We start from the raw sequence: 14,557 nt of genomic DNA, 5'->3' as shown, positions 1-14,557 counted from the left end.
CATGGCAGAGTGGGATAAGTGGCATAGAGAACAGTACAGCCAGGTAAGGGGCATAAGGAATAGTAGGCAGGGGACGTTGCTATTTGTGTAGAGTGATCAGGAAAGGACTCCTTGGGAAGGCGATGACTGAGCAGAGATCTGAAGGAAGTGAAGGAGTGAGCCAGGCAGATGTTGGAAGGCGAGTGTTCTAACACAAGGGAGTAGCAGACGAAAGGTTCTATGACTGAAGTATGGCTGATACACTCAAGGAATAGAGAGGAAAGATGCTTATTGGTTGGGGTAGAGGAAGTAAGGGGAAGAGTGGGATCAGAGGGGAGTAAGTAGTGGGGTAAGAAATTTAATACTTACTCTGGGTCCGGTGATTTGATCAGAGTAGTTATATGATATATTACTTTTAAAATTTTTTCCAGCTTAGATTTCCTTTACTACACATTTTTATTATAGAAAATTTCAAACATATACAAAAGCAGAGAGCATTATGAACCCACAAACAACCATCAGTACACATGTGGCCAATGTTGTGTCATTTCTAATTCCCCTCACCTCCCCTCCCAGGTTGCTTTTAAGCAAATCCGAGCTATTATATAATATCATCCTTAAATACATGTTCTTTTAACACATAAGAAAACTACAGTATCACCAATCTCCAAATAACTAGCAGGAATTCTTTTAATATTAGCAAACATTTCTATAATTGTTTCCAGTGTTTCTTTTCTTTTCTTTTCCCATTCATTCGTTCAGGTCTAGATCTAAGGTCCACACATTACTTTTGGATAACATGTCTCATTTCCTTTTTCATCTATAGATTCTCCTTCACTTTTTCCCCCTATAATTTATTAGTTGAAGAAACTGGGTCATTTGTCCTTTAGAATTTCCTACATTCTGGATTTTGCTAATCATATCCCCATGGTCTTATTTAATATGATTCTCTGTCCTTCTTATTTTCTGAACTGGTAGTTTGATTTTTGGTAAGAATATTTTGTACATGGTCATCCTTATTTGCTATTACCTCATATTAGGAAGCATGGAATTATTTGTCTTTTTTTTTTGTGTGTGATAAGATTGGTATTGTCTATCCATTATTAAGTTATTCTCATCAGCTTTTCATCCGATGATTTTTGTGGCCATCGAAAGACATTACCTATATGCATTATTTCATTAGGAGTTGCAAAATTTTGATTTCTGAGTCTATCAGTCTTTCTTCATTTTTTAATGTGTTTTATGTAAGAAAGAAGTTTCTCTAATCTGTTATTTGTTTATCCTGAGATATATATAGTCCCTGCAGTAAGGGCAGGATAAATGCTGATTCTTTCCCTTTGCTAATAGTTTTCAGAATTAAAAGAGTTTGTTCTCTACCATCCTATTTAGATCAACAATAAGGGTTTCCCCCCTCTGTATCTTTATGAACTCATGGGTTTTTAAAGCATATTTTATACTTTTCATTCATTGCAGTTGTTTATTTTTTGAGTTAAAATTGTCCCTTTTCTATAGTGAATCCCCTCACATTGACTTCTAAGTATTTTGGACATAATTTTAGTAATCTTCATAGCTTCCTTGCTTTCTTGTATGACAAGATGTCCGAGATGCCTTTTATACGTTTCCTTCTCCAAATCGGAATCAGCCAATTCTCCAAGGAGTTTTGGTTCTTTTATTGGTCAGTGGCATAAAGAGTCCACAACCTGGGCTCTAGGGGTTCTCACTGGATTGGCTTTTTCCTCGTCCACCTTATCAGGGCATAGAGTTCAGAAAAAATAATTTGTTAAAGACGAAATACTTTGTGAGTTAATGTTAATAATTTCAATTCAGTTTAGGATTATGAAGTGTTAACTAAAAAATGTTCTGTTTATGTGTGTTTTCTTTTACACTGAAAACTTGGTTCCACAATAGAAATACCAGTGTCATTACTAACAATATGATTACTAAAAACAGTTTAAGGGTTTTTTTTGTGTGTACTTGTTCTTTTTTTATCCTTTTGGCCTAACAGGATTGACCTGCCATTAACTGAGAAGGAGAAGGTTGTGAGAGGGGTGGGTTTGGGGGAAGACCGAGAGTTTGGCATGAACCAGTGCAGAGTTTGAGATACCTATTGGACATCCCAGTGGAGGTGTCAGAGAGAAAGTTTAATATGTAAGCCTGTAATTTTAGGAGTATTTAGGTCTAGGAATCATCATTTGGGAGTTAGCAGCATGTAGAGGGTATTTATTCAAGCTTTCCCTTTTTATTTACATTTTTATTCATGTATTCTTTACATATATTGAAAGGTAGAGATGTTAAATGTACAGTTTGATGACTTTTGACAAACATATACACCTCTGTAACTAGCATCTTAATCAGGTGTAGAGAGAGCATTCCTATACCCCAGAAAGTTCCATTGCACCCCTTTCTAGTCAGGTTATTTCCCAGAGGCAGTTGTTCTGATTTATATCACCACAATTTAGTTTTTCCTCTTATAAATGATATTCAAAACAAAGCTGGTTGAGGTCACTAAGGGTGTGACTGTAGATAGAGAAAAGAAAAAGTCCAAGTACTATGTGTTGGGGAATGCCAAAGATCAGAGGGGGAAATGAGGAAGAGGAATCGGCAAGGAGACAGACAGAGTAGCCCGAGAGTTAGCATGAGAACCAGAGAGGATGGAGTCCTGGAACCAAGTGAAACATGTTTCAGAAAGGAAAGAGTGATGAATTGTGTCAGATACCACCAAGAGGTCTTGTACGATGAGGATTAAAAATTGACCAATAGACTTAGCAACAAGGAGTCATTGGTGGCCCTGAGGAGAGCCGCTTTGGTGGAGGGGTGGGGCCCGAGTGCCTGAATGGAATGGGTTTGTGTGAATGAGAGGAGAGGAGCTGGACGGCAAGAAGATTGACAACCATTCTGAGGAGCTGAAAAATAGGGTAATAACTTGAAGGAAGTACAGGATCAAAGGAGGATTTTTTTTTTTTTTTAATGGGCAGTATTTCTGTATCTGTAGGTGCTAATGCGACTAAACCAGTAAGAGAAAAAATTGAAAATGGTAGAGAGATGGAGAGAATTGCTTGGGTGATGCCCTTGAGTCTGCAAGAGGGGCTGGGAACTAGCTCACAAAGGAGGTGCTGGCCTGAGATGGGGGCTTAGGCAGTTCATCCATGGTCATGGGAGGGAAAATAGTAGGCGTGCAGGCGAGAGCATGCAGAAGTTCTCTTTTGGTTGTTTCCTTTTCTGTGATGTAGGAAGCAAGGAAGGAAGAGGGAAAATGTCAGAGGTTGGGAGACATCTAAGTGTGAATTGGTCTAAGAATGGACAAGCTAGATCATTACCTCACACCTAAACCTACTGGTAACAGTTGTATAACTTTGGTAAGTCACTTACGCTTGCTGTACCTCAGTTTGTTTATGGAGCTAGTAGTAACCTATCTCTTAGAACTGCTGTGAGGCCAAGGTGAAAAGATACCTTGCCTTGTTCCTGGCCCATAGTAGGTATTTAATAAAGGATCATTCCTTTCCAAAATGTAGCAATAAAATTATTCGTAGATTACAGGTAGAATAGTACTTCTAATATTTAAAATACCACTTTAATCTACCATTAATCTAAAATGTTTTCAGGTGTGCTTTGAATATTTGTTGATGAGATATACTTAAATATTAAGAATCTGAAATTGGATAGTCAAGTGCCACATTTTAAAAAAGAATTGGCACTTAAAATCTGTAGGGATGCATGAGTTCTGAGTGACTGAGAGTTCTGTTTGATTTATCTCAGGTCAGTTTGGCTTTATTCAAGAATAGAATGGAGCTGAACTTATTCATTGCAGAATTTAAGGTCCAAAATTGATTTATTTAAAAAACGACCTATGAAATTTTCTAATATTCACCAAATAAAAGATATAATGAACCCCCATGTACTTATCATCGGGCTACTATTTTAAATGATGTTCAGATTAATTTAGAGAATTAAATGATCTTCAAGAAGATGCGAACTAACTTGTCTTGGTTTACTAATGAATAATTGAATCAGAATTCCTTCAGTAATTATTTTATTCATTGATCCATGCAACAAAAGTTATTGAGAGTCTACTTCGTTCATCAGTTCCTAATGGCTAAAGGCCTTGGCCTGGCGCACATCTTAGCTCTGCTTCTTACTAGTTGTGTATGTGGCCTGGGGCTACTCCAAGTATTCTAAGCCTTCAGCTTCCACATTGACAAAATCGAGTTAATGCTAGTATCTACCTCATAGGCTTGTTAGGAGGAGTAAAGGAGATGCTTTGGCTTGCTCGGTAAATGTCAGCTACTATTATAATACTCTTTCTCCGCTTCTGCCTCCTCAGCATTGTCTTCCAGATTTTTGTGCTAGGTGTCATTGGAGAGTGAGAGGATGTGGACCTTGACCTTGAGGAACTAGAATTCCAAAGTCACACAGTATTAGAGCTAGGAGAGATCTTCAAGATTATCTAGTTGGACAAGCCCAGAAAGGTTTAGCGAATCATCCAATATTGTACAGCTGATAGGGGCCAAACTCAGCTCCTCTAGCTGTGAATGTGCTTCTTACAGAATGGTTGTTTTTGTTGGTTTGTCTGGTTCTGCCCCAGTCCTTAAACCCTAGTTCTTCTTAATTGATGGTCCTGACCTGTGTGTTCTTCAGTGCACAAACATTGAGTATATGTGAGGCTTTTTGCACACATTAAACATGAATATGTCCCCCCTTAAGGTTCCAAGGAAGACTTTTTAGGGAAGACAGACAGGATGTCTTTCTGTGTAATCACAAAGATGTTTTTATCTTCCTCTTGTATCACAGCCCAGGAGTTAAAGTCTCTGTTTGAAAAAAAGTCCCTCAAAGAGAAACCTCCAAGTTCTGGGAAGCAGTCAATATTATCTGTACGCCTGGAGCAGTGCCCTCTGCAGCTGAATAATCCCTTTAACGAGTATTCCAAATTTGATGGCAAGGTAAGTAAAAATAAAACTTGGCCCTTTAAATCAGTGATTTTCAGCTGGCATGCCGTGCCACACTGGTGTGCCACAGGAACTTTTAAAACATGCAATAGGGGCACCAGCTTGTATTCCCTTAGATTATCTAAAAAAAAAAGTCAACAGACCACACAAGAATAGCCATCCGGTGTGCATGCCCCGTCTTGTACCATAAATATATATATGTCATATAACAAACTTGCATCTTATTGGTTACATTGCATAATATGGTTGTGTCTGATTGGTTAATTCTTGGTACCAGAAATCCTCATATACAAGTATAAGCACCTGATTTTTTAAAAAGTCACTTTGGAGTAAAAAGGGCAGATAATTACCTTTTTGGGGGGAGAGTGATAAATCAAAATTAAATCCATTTTTTGGTCAGATCGGCAAAAAATATATTTTTGGTGTGCTGCAGAATTTTAATAATTAGTTTATGTGTGCCATGAGATGAAAACGTTTGAAAATTGCTGCTTTAAGTAAAACCAAAATCTAGTGGAATTATTATTATTATTATTATTATTATTATTATTATTATTAGGTTTAGGGCTTAAAAAATGACTCCGAGTAATTATAGAATGTCCTCACATTTTTGAAGTTCCAGGATGTAAAAAGATCTGAATTGGGTTTAACGTTCTTTCCATAGTAATATGTTTAGAAGAATGAAAATGAAACCAGTCCTGAGATATGTCTGTATTTGTTTTTCTTTTTTATCTCCTCCTAAGTGTATTTGAGGGTTTGGGTTAGTTAGGTTGTGATTAATCAAAGTCTAATTGTGTTGGGAAAGCCTTGAAAGTGGTTCTGGGAGGCAGCATTGTCTTGTCTGAGTCTTTATTATAACTGCGGAAATTATTAAGGTTAGAGCTTCATTTCAGAATTCCAGGCCATTGCTTTGCTTGCCAGTATTTCATTGTAGGGAATCATCTTTGACACTTGCTATGCAGGAGACGTTTCTTTTTTTTTTTTTCTTTTTCTGTTTGTTGTAACATACTGCAGTTGTAACATTAGTTTGTTCATTTTCCTTTTAGAAAACTAGTCATTATTTTAGGTGGAGTATAGCTCCATATGCACCCCTACCCTATTCCTGGCCATTCTGTGTTTCTGTGCAGAGCTGGGTCTCTTTCAGAAGACAGTAGCAGTTGATTTTTTTATTTATTGCCATTATGTTTGCTGTCTGGCAGTGGTGTAGGGGTCCTGAGTGATAGCTTTTTGCCTGGAGGGGTTGTGTACAATTTGTCTTATTTCAACACCATTGCAATTAATAAACATACAGTTCTTTGCTTATGTTTGCATTTTTCATATTCGAGTTCTGGTTATATGCTGCTTCTATGAGTTGTCATTCTGAGTAAAATGTTTTCTCTTCAAAACACTTCACCTCATACAATGCAGAATGTTTCCATAGGCTCGCATGAGCGTATGTGGCCATCGGCTTATGAGGTTATTGATGTTGGTGGGGAAGGAGAGCAAGGAATGGCAACAAAATGCATAAATAACATAAAGATACTAATGTGCTCAGAGTATCCTTCAAAAAACATCTGAAAGCAGTTCTGGTAAATTAGAGATTGTATTGATGCAAAGCCTCTCTTTAAGCCTGCCCCTGCTGCCTTCTGTTTCTTGTGGAATTCAGCAAAGAGAAGGAAGGGTCCCCCTAGGGGACGAGAATGTCAGCCTCTAGAAATGGCAAGTTGGACTGTCGAGGATTTTTTTCTTAAATACTACACTGCAGTTGATTCATTTAGGTATGTGAGAAGTTATTGAGTTAGGTCACATGGTTGGAATTTATTTGCTTCCATTGCCTGAAACCATCTCATTGTTTGAGGATGTAATTGCTGGAATAATTAAGATGTGATCATGCTTTGATGCCAACAAATAGCACAGATCTTTTAAAGTATTACATTCTAGAATTCTCATCATACTATTAGATTCTTCTATAAATACTTAGGTTTGAATTTGTCAGAAGGTTGTGATCTCTGCTTGGTATATATCTAATTTTGAAGTAGCCATTTCCTCAGTCACAAAGGAATTATTTTTGCTTAGATGTGTGTTTATACTTAAGGCTCTTGATGCTTTTGTTGTATCAGGTCTATTTGTAATCAGCAAAGAATGTGAGCATGGGGCAGTCACCATTACATGTTGATTAAGAAAGATTTATATAAGTCTGTCTTGTGATGAGGTGCTATTTTATTATTATCCTACATATTACAATTGCTAAAATACAATTAAACCCTTGTTCTCATCTATTATTTAATATTGATGCATTTGGCAGATATGTAATGAAAGTGGCTAATATTTGAAGGATATTGTACTGTACATATTAAATTAGTCTTTCTTTATCTTTGTGAAATGCATCAATATGATATTCAGTGACATCTCAATGATTAATAGAGAATTATAGTTGAGTCAAGCCTTTTTGTAACCTAGAAATTAAAATGACTATTCAAATAACACCTCAAAATGATCAAATTAGCATTTCGTGATTGCATAATAATGGGATTGTAGTAGTTATAACAGCACCATGGCTGCCTCTGGAGTTAAGATCATGTCAACCCCTTGATAATAATGCCTTTTCTGGGAGAGTCGACTTTAATAATTTCCAGATTGATTCTTCCCATAAATCATTTGACATTCAGCACTAAATTTTTGTTGCTGTTGTAACTTAAAATTATTTTATTTATATTCAGCTCATATTTAAGAAGTGAAATGAATGTCCTTTTTTAATGATTCACTGTCTTGTCATTGAATTCTCCTGCTTTTTGCCTCAAATTGTAAGGTTTTCACTTGTATTTTGCTAGTCCTATTTTTTTCCAAAGGTTTGTTAAAGCCACTAAAATATGTTGTTTTTTCCACTACAAATATTCACAATGCTTTTCTTGGGAATAACACTTGCCTTATTTACATAATTAACTGAGTTGCTTAGGTCTCTTGGGCAAATGGTACATAATTGGGGAGAGAAGGGGACAGGGAAGAGTTTGGGGTCTAATTAAATATGCTAAAAAACTACTTAATTATGTATTTCCTCAAGAGACTCGCTGCTGTAAAATCCTCCTAAAGATTAAGCTAACATTAGATTTGAAAAAAGGATTTTGTTTTTTATATGGCTTTACAATTGTGGTTAAGCTAGAACATCTAGTTTGTGCAAACTGGGTTTTTAGTTTTAGTGATTCTAAGGGTAAGTGTCTCTAGCTATTGTGCTAAATTAAAGTGACTGCTTTCAAATAATTTTTGGTTCCTGTAGCTGGTTAATAATTCCATTTTTTAAAATTGTCGTTGATTAATTTCTTGAAGGCATACAATTGAGAGGGAAAGACTATATACTTAGGTATATGCTTTGTAATTTTGACAGTGTTTTTGATCAGGTTTATTTTATGTTTAATATTATATTATATTATTTCTTTGGCAAATTGGTGATGCTATCTGTGACCTGTTTCAGATTCATAGATTATTAGTATGTTTGTTTACTGATCATTTGAAGAAAGTACAAGATAGATTGTAAGTGGTTTTAGGGAATGCTTAGTTGGATAAGGCAAAACCAGGCTCAGCCATCTGCCTGAGTTCGTCAGGCTTGTTGAAATCAGGACCTCTGAAGAGCTTCATTAACAAAACAAAACTTCTGTTCTAGAGGTTGAGACCATCAGAAAACCTCTTGTGCCAGTCCTGATGTCATTGTATGTGGGAAAGTTTGGGTATGACAAAGAGCTGCTTTGAGTTGATGATGGAGTGGGCTCTATAGCAGGAACTGAAGGTAACCCTAAAGATGTGCATTGCTGCCCTGTCCCTCCACTGGTTTCACATGAAGTCATGTTTTAAGTACCTAACCCTTCCCTTTCCATGCCTTATCACTTGAGAAGCTTTTGCTGGTTATCATTATTTTGGGTAAACTGAGTTTGCAAATACTATCATCAATAGACTGTCAAAAGTTCAAAATGTCCATTTCCTGTCAATACAGTTGCTAACAAAGAAATGGTACTGATGACCAGTTGTGTCATCTCTGTCATTTTTTTCGCCGCCCAGGCTGATAGATCATCAAATAGGATAATGATACAGGATAAAGCACCTATAACAATGAGAAGCAGTGTAATTTAGTTTGCGAGCAGACTTATTTTTGGTAAGACTTGAGTTTGCATCCTGACTCCTCCACTTAGGGTGTAATTGCGGTCCAGTTAACTTCACCTCCGGAAGTTCCAGTCCTCATCTGTGGATTGAGCTGATGCCAGTGTATCTTCCTTATAAGGATTAATTGACCTGAGACCTATTTAGCAAGACATGTAGCCATAGGAAGCACTCAACAAATACCCCACTTCTGCCTCTTTCTCTTCTTCTCTCTCTGTAAAGGGTTGGGGGGCCAGTGATGCTGTCTCTCCTATTTACTTAGGTTGTTGTCAGGATAGAGTGAGAGAAAATGTGCTCTTAAAATCAAGAGTTCAGAGTAGCCTTGTGAAACAAGATGTGCAGCAAACTAGAGGTAGGTAGCTTGGCCTTTGAAGTCCAGGGAGTCCAGTGGGGTTTGGCCTTGAACTTTAAATGGAAGCTTAAGTCAAGTAATTACTTCCTTTATTTATTTTTTGGGGAATGACTGTATTTTTTAAACATTAGGTGAGAAACTAGTTCCGTATTAGTAATTGCTTGGCAGTTTACTAAAATGCTAAATCTTTTCTTGTTTGACTTAGTTTAATTCCACTCCAAATGTAAGGAGAATGTTTGCCTTTACAGGTGCTTAAAAAGGCAGAACCACTTTGGGTTCATGTAGACAACTGTGACTTTGATGATGTTAACTTGTTAGAAAGTAACCATTTCTGAAACTGTTTTAACAGGGAAGCTGCAGAGAGCATGGGGGAAGGGATAATTCATGAGTGCTAATTGCTTGGCTGTTAATTTTCATAAGTGTTGATAGAAGCAGTTCCTTAAATTAAACTTTGTTTAAAATGTATCAGGGGAAATATTCCACAATGTCGAGCCTGAAGTGAAAATTAATATGAATGCTGTGGCAATTAACACATACTGGTTAATAGCTTTTAGCAGCATTTTGGGATGATAGTCCTTAAATACATTTTTGCATGCTGCTCTTGTTTCAGCATTGTTCCAGTCTACTTCTGGATAATTATTAACAAATGTTTCCTACAATCATTGGCATTAAATAGCTCTCTTCAAAGAAAGTCACTTAAAACTGCAGAAAAATATGAAACCACTGCGAAATGTTGCAAATTCAGAAAAGGTCAGCAAATTAAAATCGTGCTTAAAAAAAATGTCTTTTGAGGAAAAATCTGAACTTAGAATATTTGCTATTATCATGGGAATGGTACCCTCTAACATGTTAAGCTGCTTTATCTTCAGAATTTCTTTCCAAAAAATTATAACCTGGACTTTTTAGTGCTGGTTATGTTTCTAGGCAGCAGCTTTTGCTTATTGCTGCCTGAGCAGAGGTGAGCCATTTACTTGCTGTGTGACGTTGGGCAGACCACTTTGTTTTTCTTGAGCCTGTTTTCACATCTGAAAGGTTATTGAGGCCCTGGCTGGGTAGCCAAGTAGGTTAGAGTGTAGTCCTGATATGCAAGGTTGCAGGTTCAATCCCCGGTCAGGGCACATATAAGAATCAACCAATGGGAAAGAAAAGAAAAAAAGAATCAACCAATGAATGCATAAATGAGCGGAACAACAAATCTGTGTTTCTCTCTCTCTTCTCCCCCTCCCTCCCTCTCTCTCTAAAATCAATTTTTAAGGAAAAACAGTTAATGATACTTACATTAGAATGTTGTTGTGAGGCTCTAATGAAAATGGGGAATGCATACATAGCAAAGCGCCTGGTACATGGCCAGTGCTGAGAGATGTCTTACTTTTGCCACCTTACTATTTATTTACTTCATATTTAGTGAGGGCCTACTACGCACCAGGTATTGTTAAGTAAAATCTGTATACAGTGGTAAGCAAAGACAGACCTGGTTTCTGATCCCATAGAGCTTCTCTTCTTGGCAGGTAGCTGCTATGTGAATAGTTCCAATTTTACATTTAGTTTGGTGGTTATAATGTAATCACAACTGATTAATTACCAAGTTCCAGGAGGTATTTAGGGCTTTGAGAGCATTGTCATAGGGGCATCTGAAACTAGTGGGGGGGGGGGGGGCTCGGGGATAATATTCCTCTTGACCCGAGAGCTTCTGGATGAGTCAGAGTTAACTAGGTGAAGGGGGAGGAGAAAGGACAAAGCAGAGGGTCTGAGGCAAGAGGGAGCTTGGCAGTTTTGAGGAACTGAAAGACTGACTGGAGACCCAAGGGTGAGGTAGAGTGTGATACAAGATGAATCTGCAGGACCACACTATTACTGGTTCAAGGTCTATGGGCCTGGTGCTTCAAAGGCCAGTATTCAAAACGTCAGAGTTTGGAGTAAGGAAAGGTTTATTGATTGAGAAGCCATCAGCTCAAGAAGATGGGGGGCATTAGGGCTCCCTCAAATCCATCTTCTGAGAGCTCCAGAGTTCAGGCTTCTTTTATGTCAAGGGAAGGGAGAATGGGAGGGGCAAGAGGTGATTGACATCTGGGCACCTAAAGGGACCAAGGGAAGAGCAAAGGTCTCTAAATCTCTTCATTCCCTCTTCCTTGACCCCCTGCTAATCTGAGTCCTATGTTGAGGCTCTTGCAAATCATGGATAAACAATCATTATTTCTTACATATTTCCTCACCTCTCTGGGAGAGGCACCTCCTGGCTAGGGACTGTTTTGCCAGAAACTCCAGCCTCACCAGAATTCGCTAATGATTAATATATCTATAGCAGGAGCTATTTCCTTGAAGGCCATGCAAAAATTCAGGCTAGAGTTAAGATAGAATCAGAGACCTGAGACCAGGTATGGCTGGTATAAGTGACCTCTTCAACCTAAGAGCATTGGAAAGCCTTGAACAAGTTTAAATGAGGTAAGGGAATCAGATTTGTGTTTTGAAAAGATCAACCAAGAAACTTTTTGCAGTTGTCTAGGTAAGAGAGATGGTAACTTTGGCTTACGTATTGGTGAAGGGGACTGAATGAATGAATTTAAGAGATATTTAGTAGGTGGAAGTGGTAGGACTTAATGATGCCAGGATTATGTGCCAGGGAATGGGTGAGAAAGGGGTTTCAGGGACAATTTGATAATAAGATTCTGGCTTGTAGAACTAGATGGGTGATAATACTAGCCCCAAATTAGGAAGCACTGCAAGAGGGGCAAGGATGAGGCAGGGATTACCACTGCAAGCTGGTTTTCGACCTGCTGACCACAGATCACAGCCTGTTACTGTGTCCCTGGAGACACTACATATATCCTTTTTTGCGGGGGTGGGGAGATGGGCCCTGCTTGTTTGGTGTGTATTTGGGGCATCTGAGGCGGTGTCTCTGAGATGAGAGTGGGCTGGGAGCCAGGAGCCTCTTCTTTGTTCCTGCTTGAGAGCCCGCTTTGGCGCTCTGGCCAAGGCCTTGCCCCGGGACCCAGAGCACCCCTTCTCTGAAATGGGCTGTGCTCTCAGGCGCCCAAGTCAGCTCACCAGGCCATTAAGAGGAGAAAACGAGAGAGTAATTTTAAATGAGGCAGGTGGCAGGTGTCATTTACAAAAATATATTAATTGTAATTTTTGGAGGTTAAGAGGACTAAGATGTAAAACATGGGCATATTTTTGTTATAAGATTATTTTGTAGTACTAGCCTCTTCCTAGCTAATGAATTACCTGATTAGCGATTAAATCTGGTTGTAATGCATTTTAGGCATTGAGATCCTAAGGAAATCCTAGGACACAATCCTTGTAGGTGTGTTGGGAACTGAGGACGGTGGGATTTTACGCTGAGCCTCCTCATCTCGGGCATCTTGCTCTGCGTCATTTGAAATAGAGAGACTTGCTTGTCCTCAAAGTACTAGGCCTTGCTTGTACTACCTTGAAAACTACCAGAGAAATCAAATGATAGCCTCAGGTCACTCAGCTAGGTATAGAATCTAGGTGTTCTAATTCTCAAATATTTTTATCATAATTCTTAATGACATTCATATTTACAAAATGGACGCTTGAGTTCCAGGACTGGAAGACCTTGTGGTAGAAAACATGGGCATGGGATCAGAAGATTGAGTTTGAGCCCTGGCCATGCCAGGGGATCTGGGACAAGTCACTTTCCTTCTCTGAGCCTCGATTCCTGCATGTTTAGTTGGGCTGTGGAATTCCTACTGGCTTTAAAGTTTCATAGTTTTGTGATTGTGGAGGTGACCTCAGTGACATGCAGAAGGTTATAGACAGGAACACTTGAACTCTTGAGGAGTTGATCTTCTACATACATGTTGGCAATTTCCCTCTTTTAAATGATTATAACAAAACTGTAATGTAGGGAGTGTTAACTCCATTTTATGGATATGGAAACCGAGGCTCAGAAAGAGAAGGTGATTTGCTCAAGGATAACCCACTAGGATGCAGCAGAGCTGGTATTCAACTCCTTTTTCTTTATTCCATTACTATAGCTGTCTTTCCTAGACTTTTTAAATAGCCATTGTTAGGAAAAACAAAACATTTAATAATTGAAGTTTTTGGAATTTAAAAACAAAAGAATTTTCCCTTTACCAGTGGACTTGAGGTCTGACAGATTGGTTTAGATCATATCATTTTGTGCCTTTTGGATAAGTTTGCCTCTTGTAAGCCTCAAATTTCTTACATGTATAAAAGAAATAAGATGGGTTGGGGGGGAGCAGTGGGGGAAAAATGGGACAACTGTAATTGAAAAATCTAAAAATAAAAATTTAAAAATAAATAAATAAAATAAAAGCAGGCATCAAATCCCACCCCACCCCACCCCCCAAAAAAAGCAATAAGAGATTGGGACTGGGGAAGAGGGAGAATGCTTTACACATAGAATCTGTTGTGTGTCCCACAAATGCTCTTTTCTTTCCACTTGATCTTTCTGGGATGCAGAGTGGTTTCATTGGTTTGCCCATCCATTGATCCATTTGTCTGTCCATCCATCCATCCATCCATCCATCCATCCATCCATCCATCCATCCATCCAACAAAATCTTTTCTAAGCTCCCACCGTGTACTGGTTCATTTCAGATGTTTATTTTATACCTGCTGTATACTAGGCATTAATAAATAAGACAGGACTAACTGTACTAGAGGACTATGAAGATAAGGGTGGCCATATAGCCAACAAGTGGAGGAACCATACTTGACAGTGGTGACTGTCTGTGACTTCAGGTGCATCCTATTGAATAGAGGAACATAAACAACTAACTGTAGAGTAAATGTGATAGGTACTGCAGTAGAGATCGATACAGAAGACCGTGGGAGTCTGGAGGCAGCGATGACATGTTTATCTAGCTTGTTATCTTACATGGGTTTGTCTGAATTTTTATTGTATTAATAATTCCTAAAGGACAGAGACTCAACTTTGGTCACTCTTAGAATAGAATGAAGCCCAGCATGGCACTCTCCACACATAAATGTGGAAGTTTTTTTTAAATGGCAGTGATAAATAAATTCCAAATGTCATTACTCTTCAAGGCTTGCAAATACATGGCAGTATCATAAGAGCTGTGTTTTATTAATATCTTCACTCCTTTCTGTTAAATTGAAGTTTTAACACCTAGACAAAGATACATGTAAGAAAGTAAGTTTAGGAAAT

The 14,557-nt window shown here is 38.2% G+C and overlaps 1 protein-coding gene across 4 annotated transcripts in view; it reads left to right on the top strand.

Moving 5' to 3' along the window:
• Positions 1-14,557, top strand: part of MAPKAP1 (MAPK associated protein 1) — a 231,243-nt gene that overhangs the window by 32,996 nt on the left and 183,690 nt on the right. For all 4 annotated transcript variants that reach the window (XM_090274729.1, XM_090274727.1, XM_090274730.1 and 1 more), the window contains one exon: positions 4,768-4,916. Coding sequence is in view for 3 of the 4 variants with exons in the window: in XM_090274727.1 (XP_090130853.1) it covers positions 4,768-4,916 (149 nt within the window). In the remaining variant the exon portion in view is untranslated. The remainder of the gene's footprint in view (positions 1-4,767; positions 4,917-14,557) is intronic.

Source organism: Furipterus horrens, unplaced genomic scaffold, assembly GCF_987537825.1.
Source record: "Furipterus horrens unplaced genomic scaffold, mFurHor1.1.pri manual_scaffold_4, whole genome shotgun sequence".
NCBI lineage: Eukaryota > Metazoa > Chordata > Mammalia > Chiroptera > Furipteridae > Furipterus > Furipterus horrens.
Note: the sequence above shows the minus strand (reverse complement) of the source record. Positions and strands in the feature narration are given on the sequence as shown.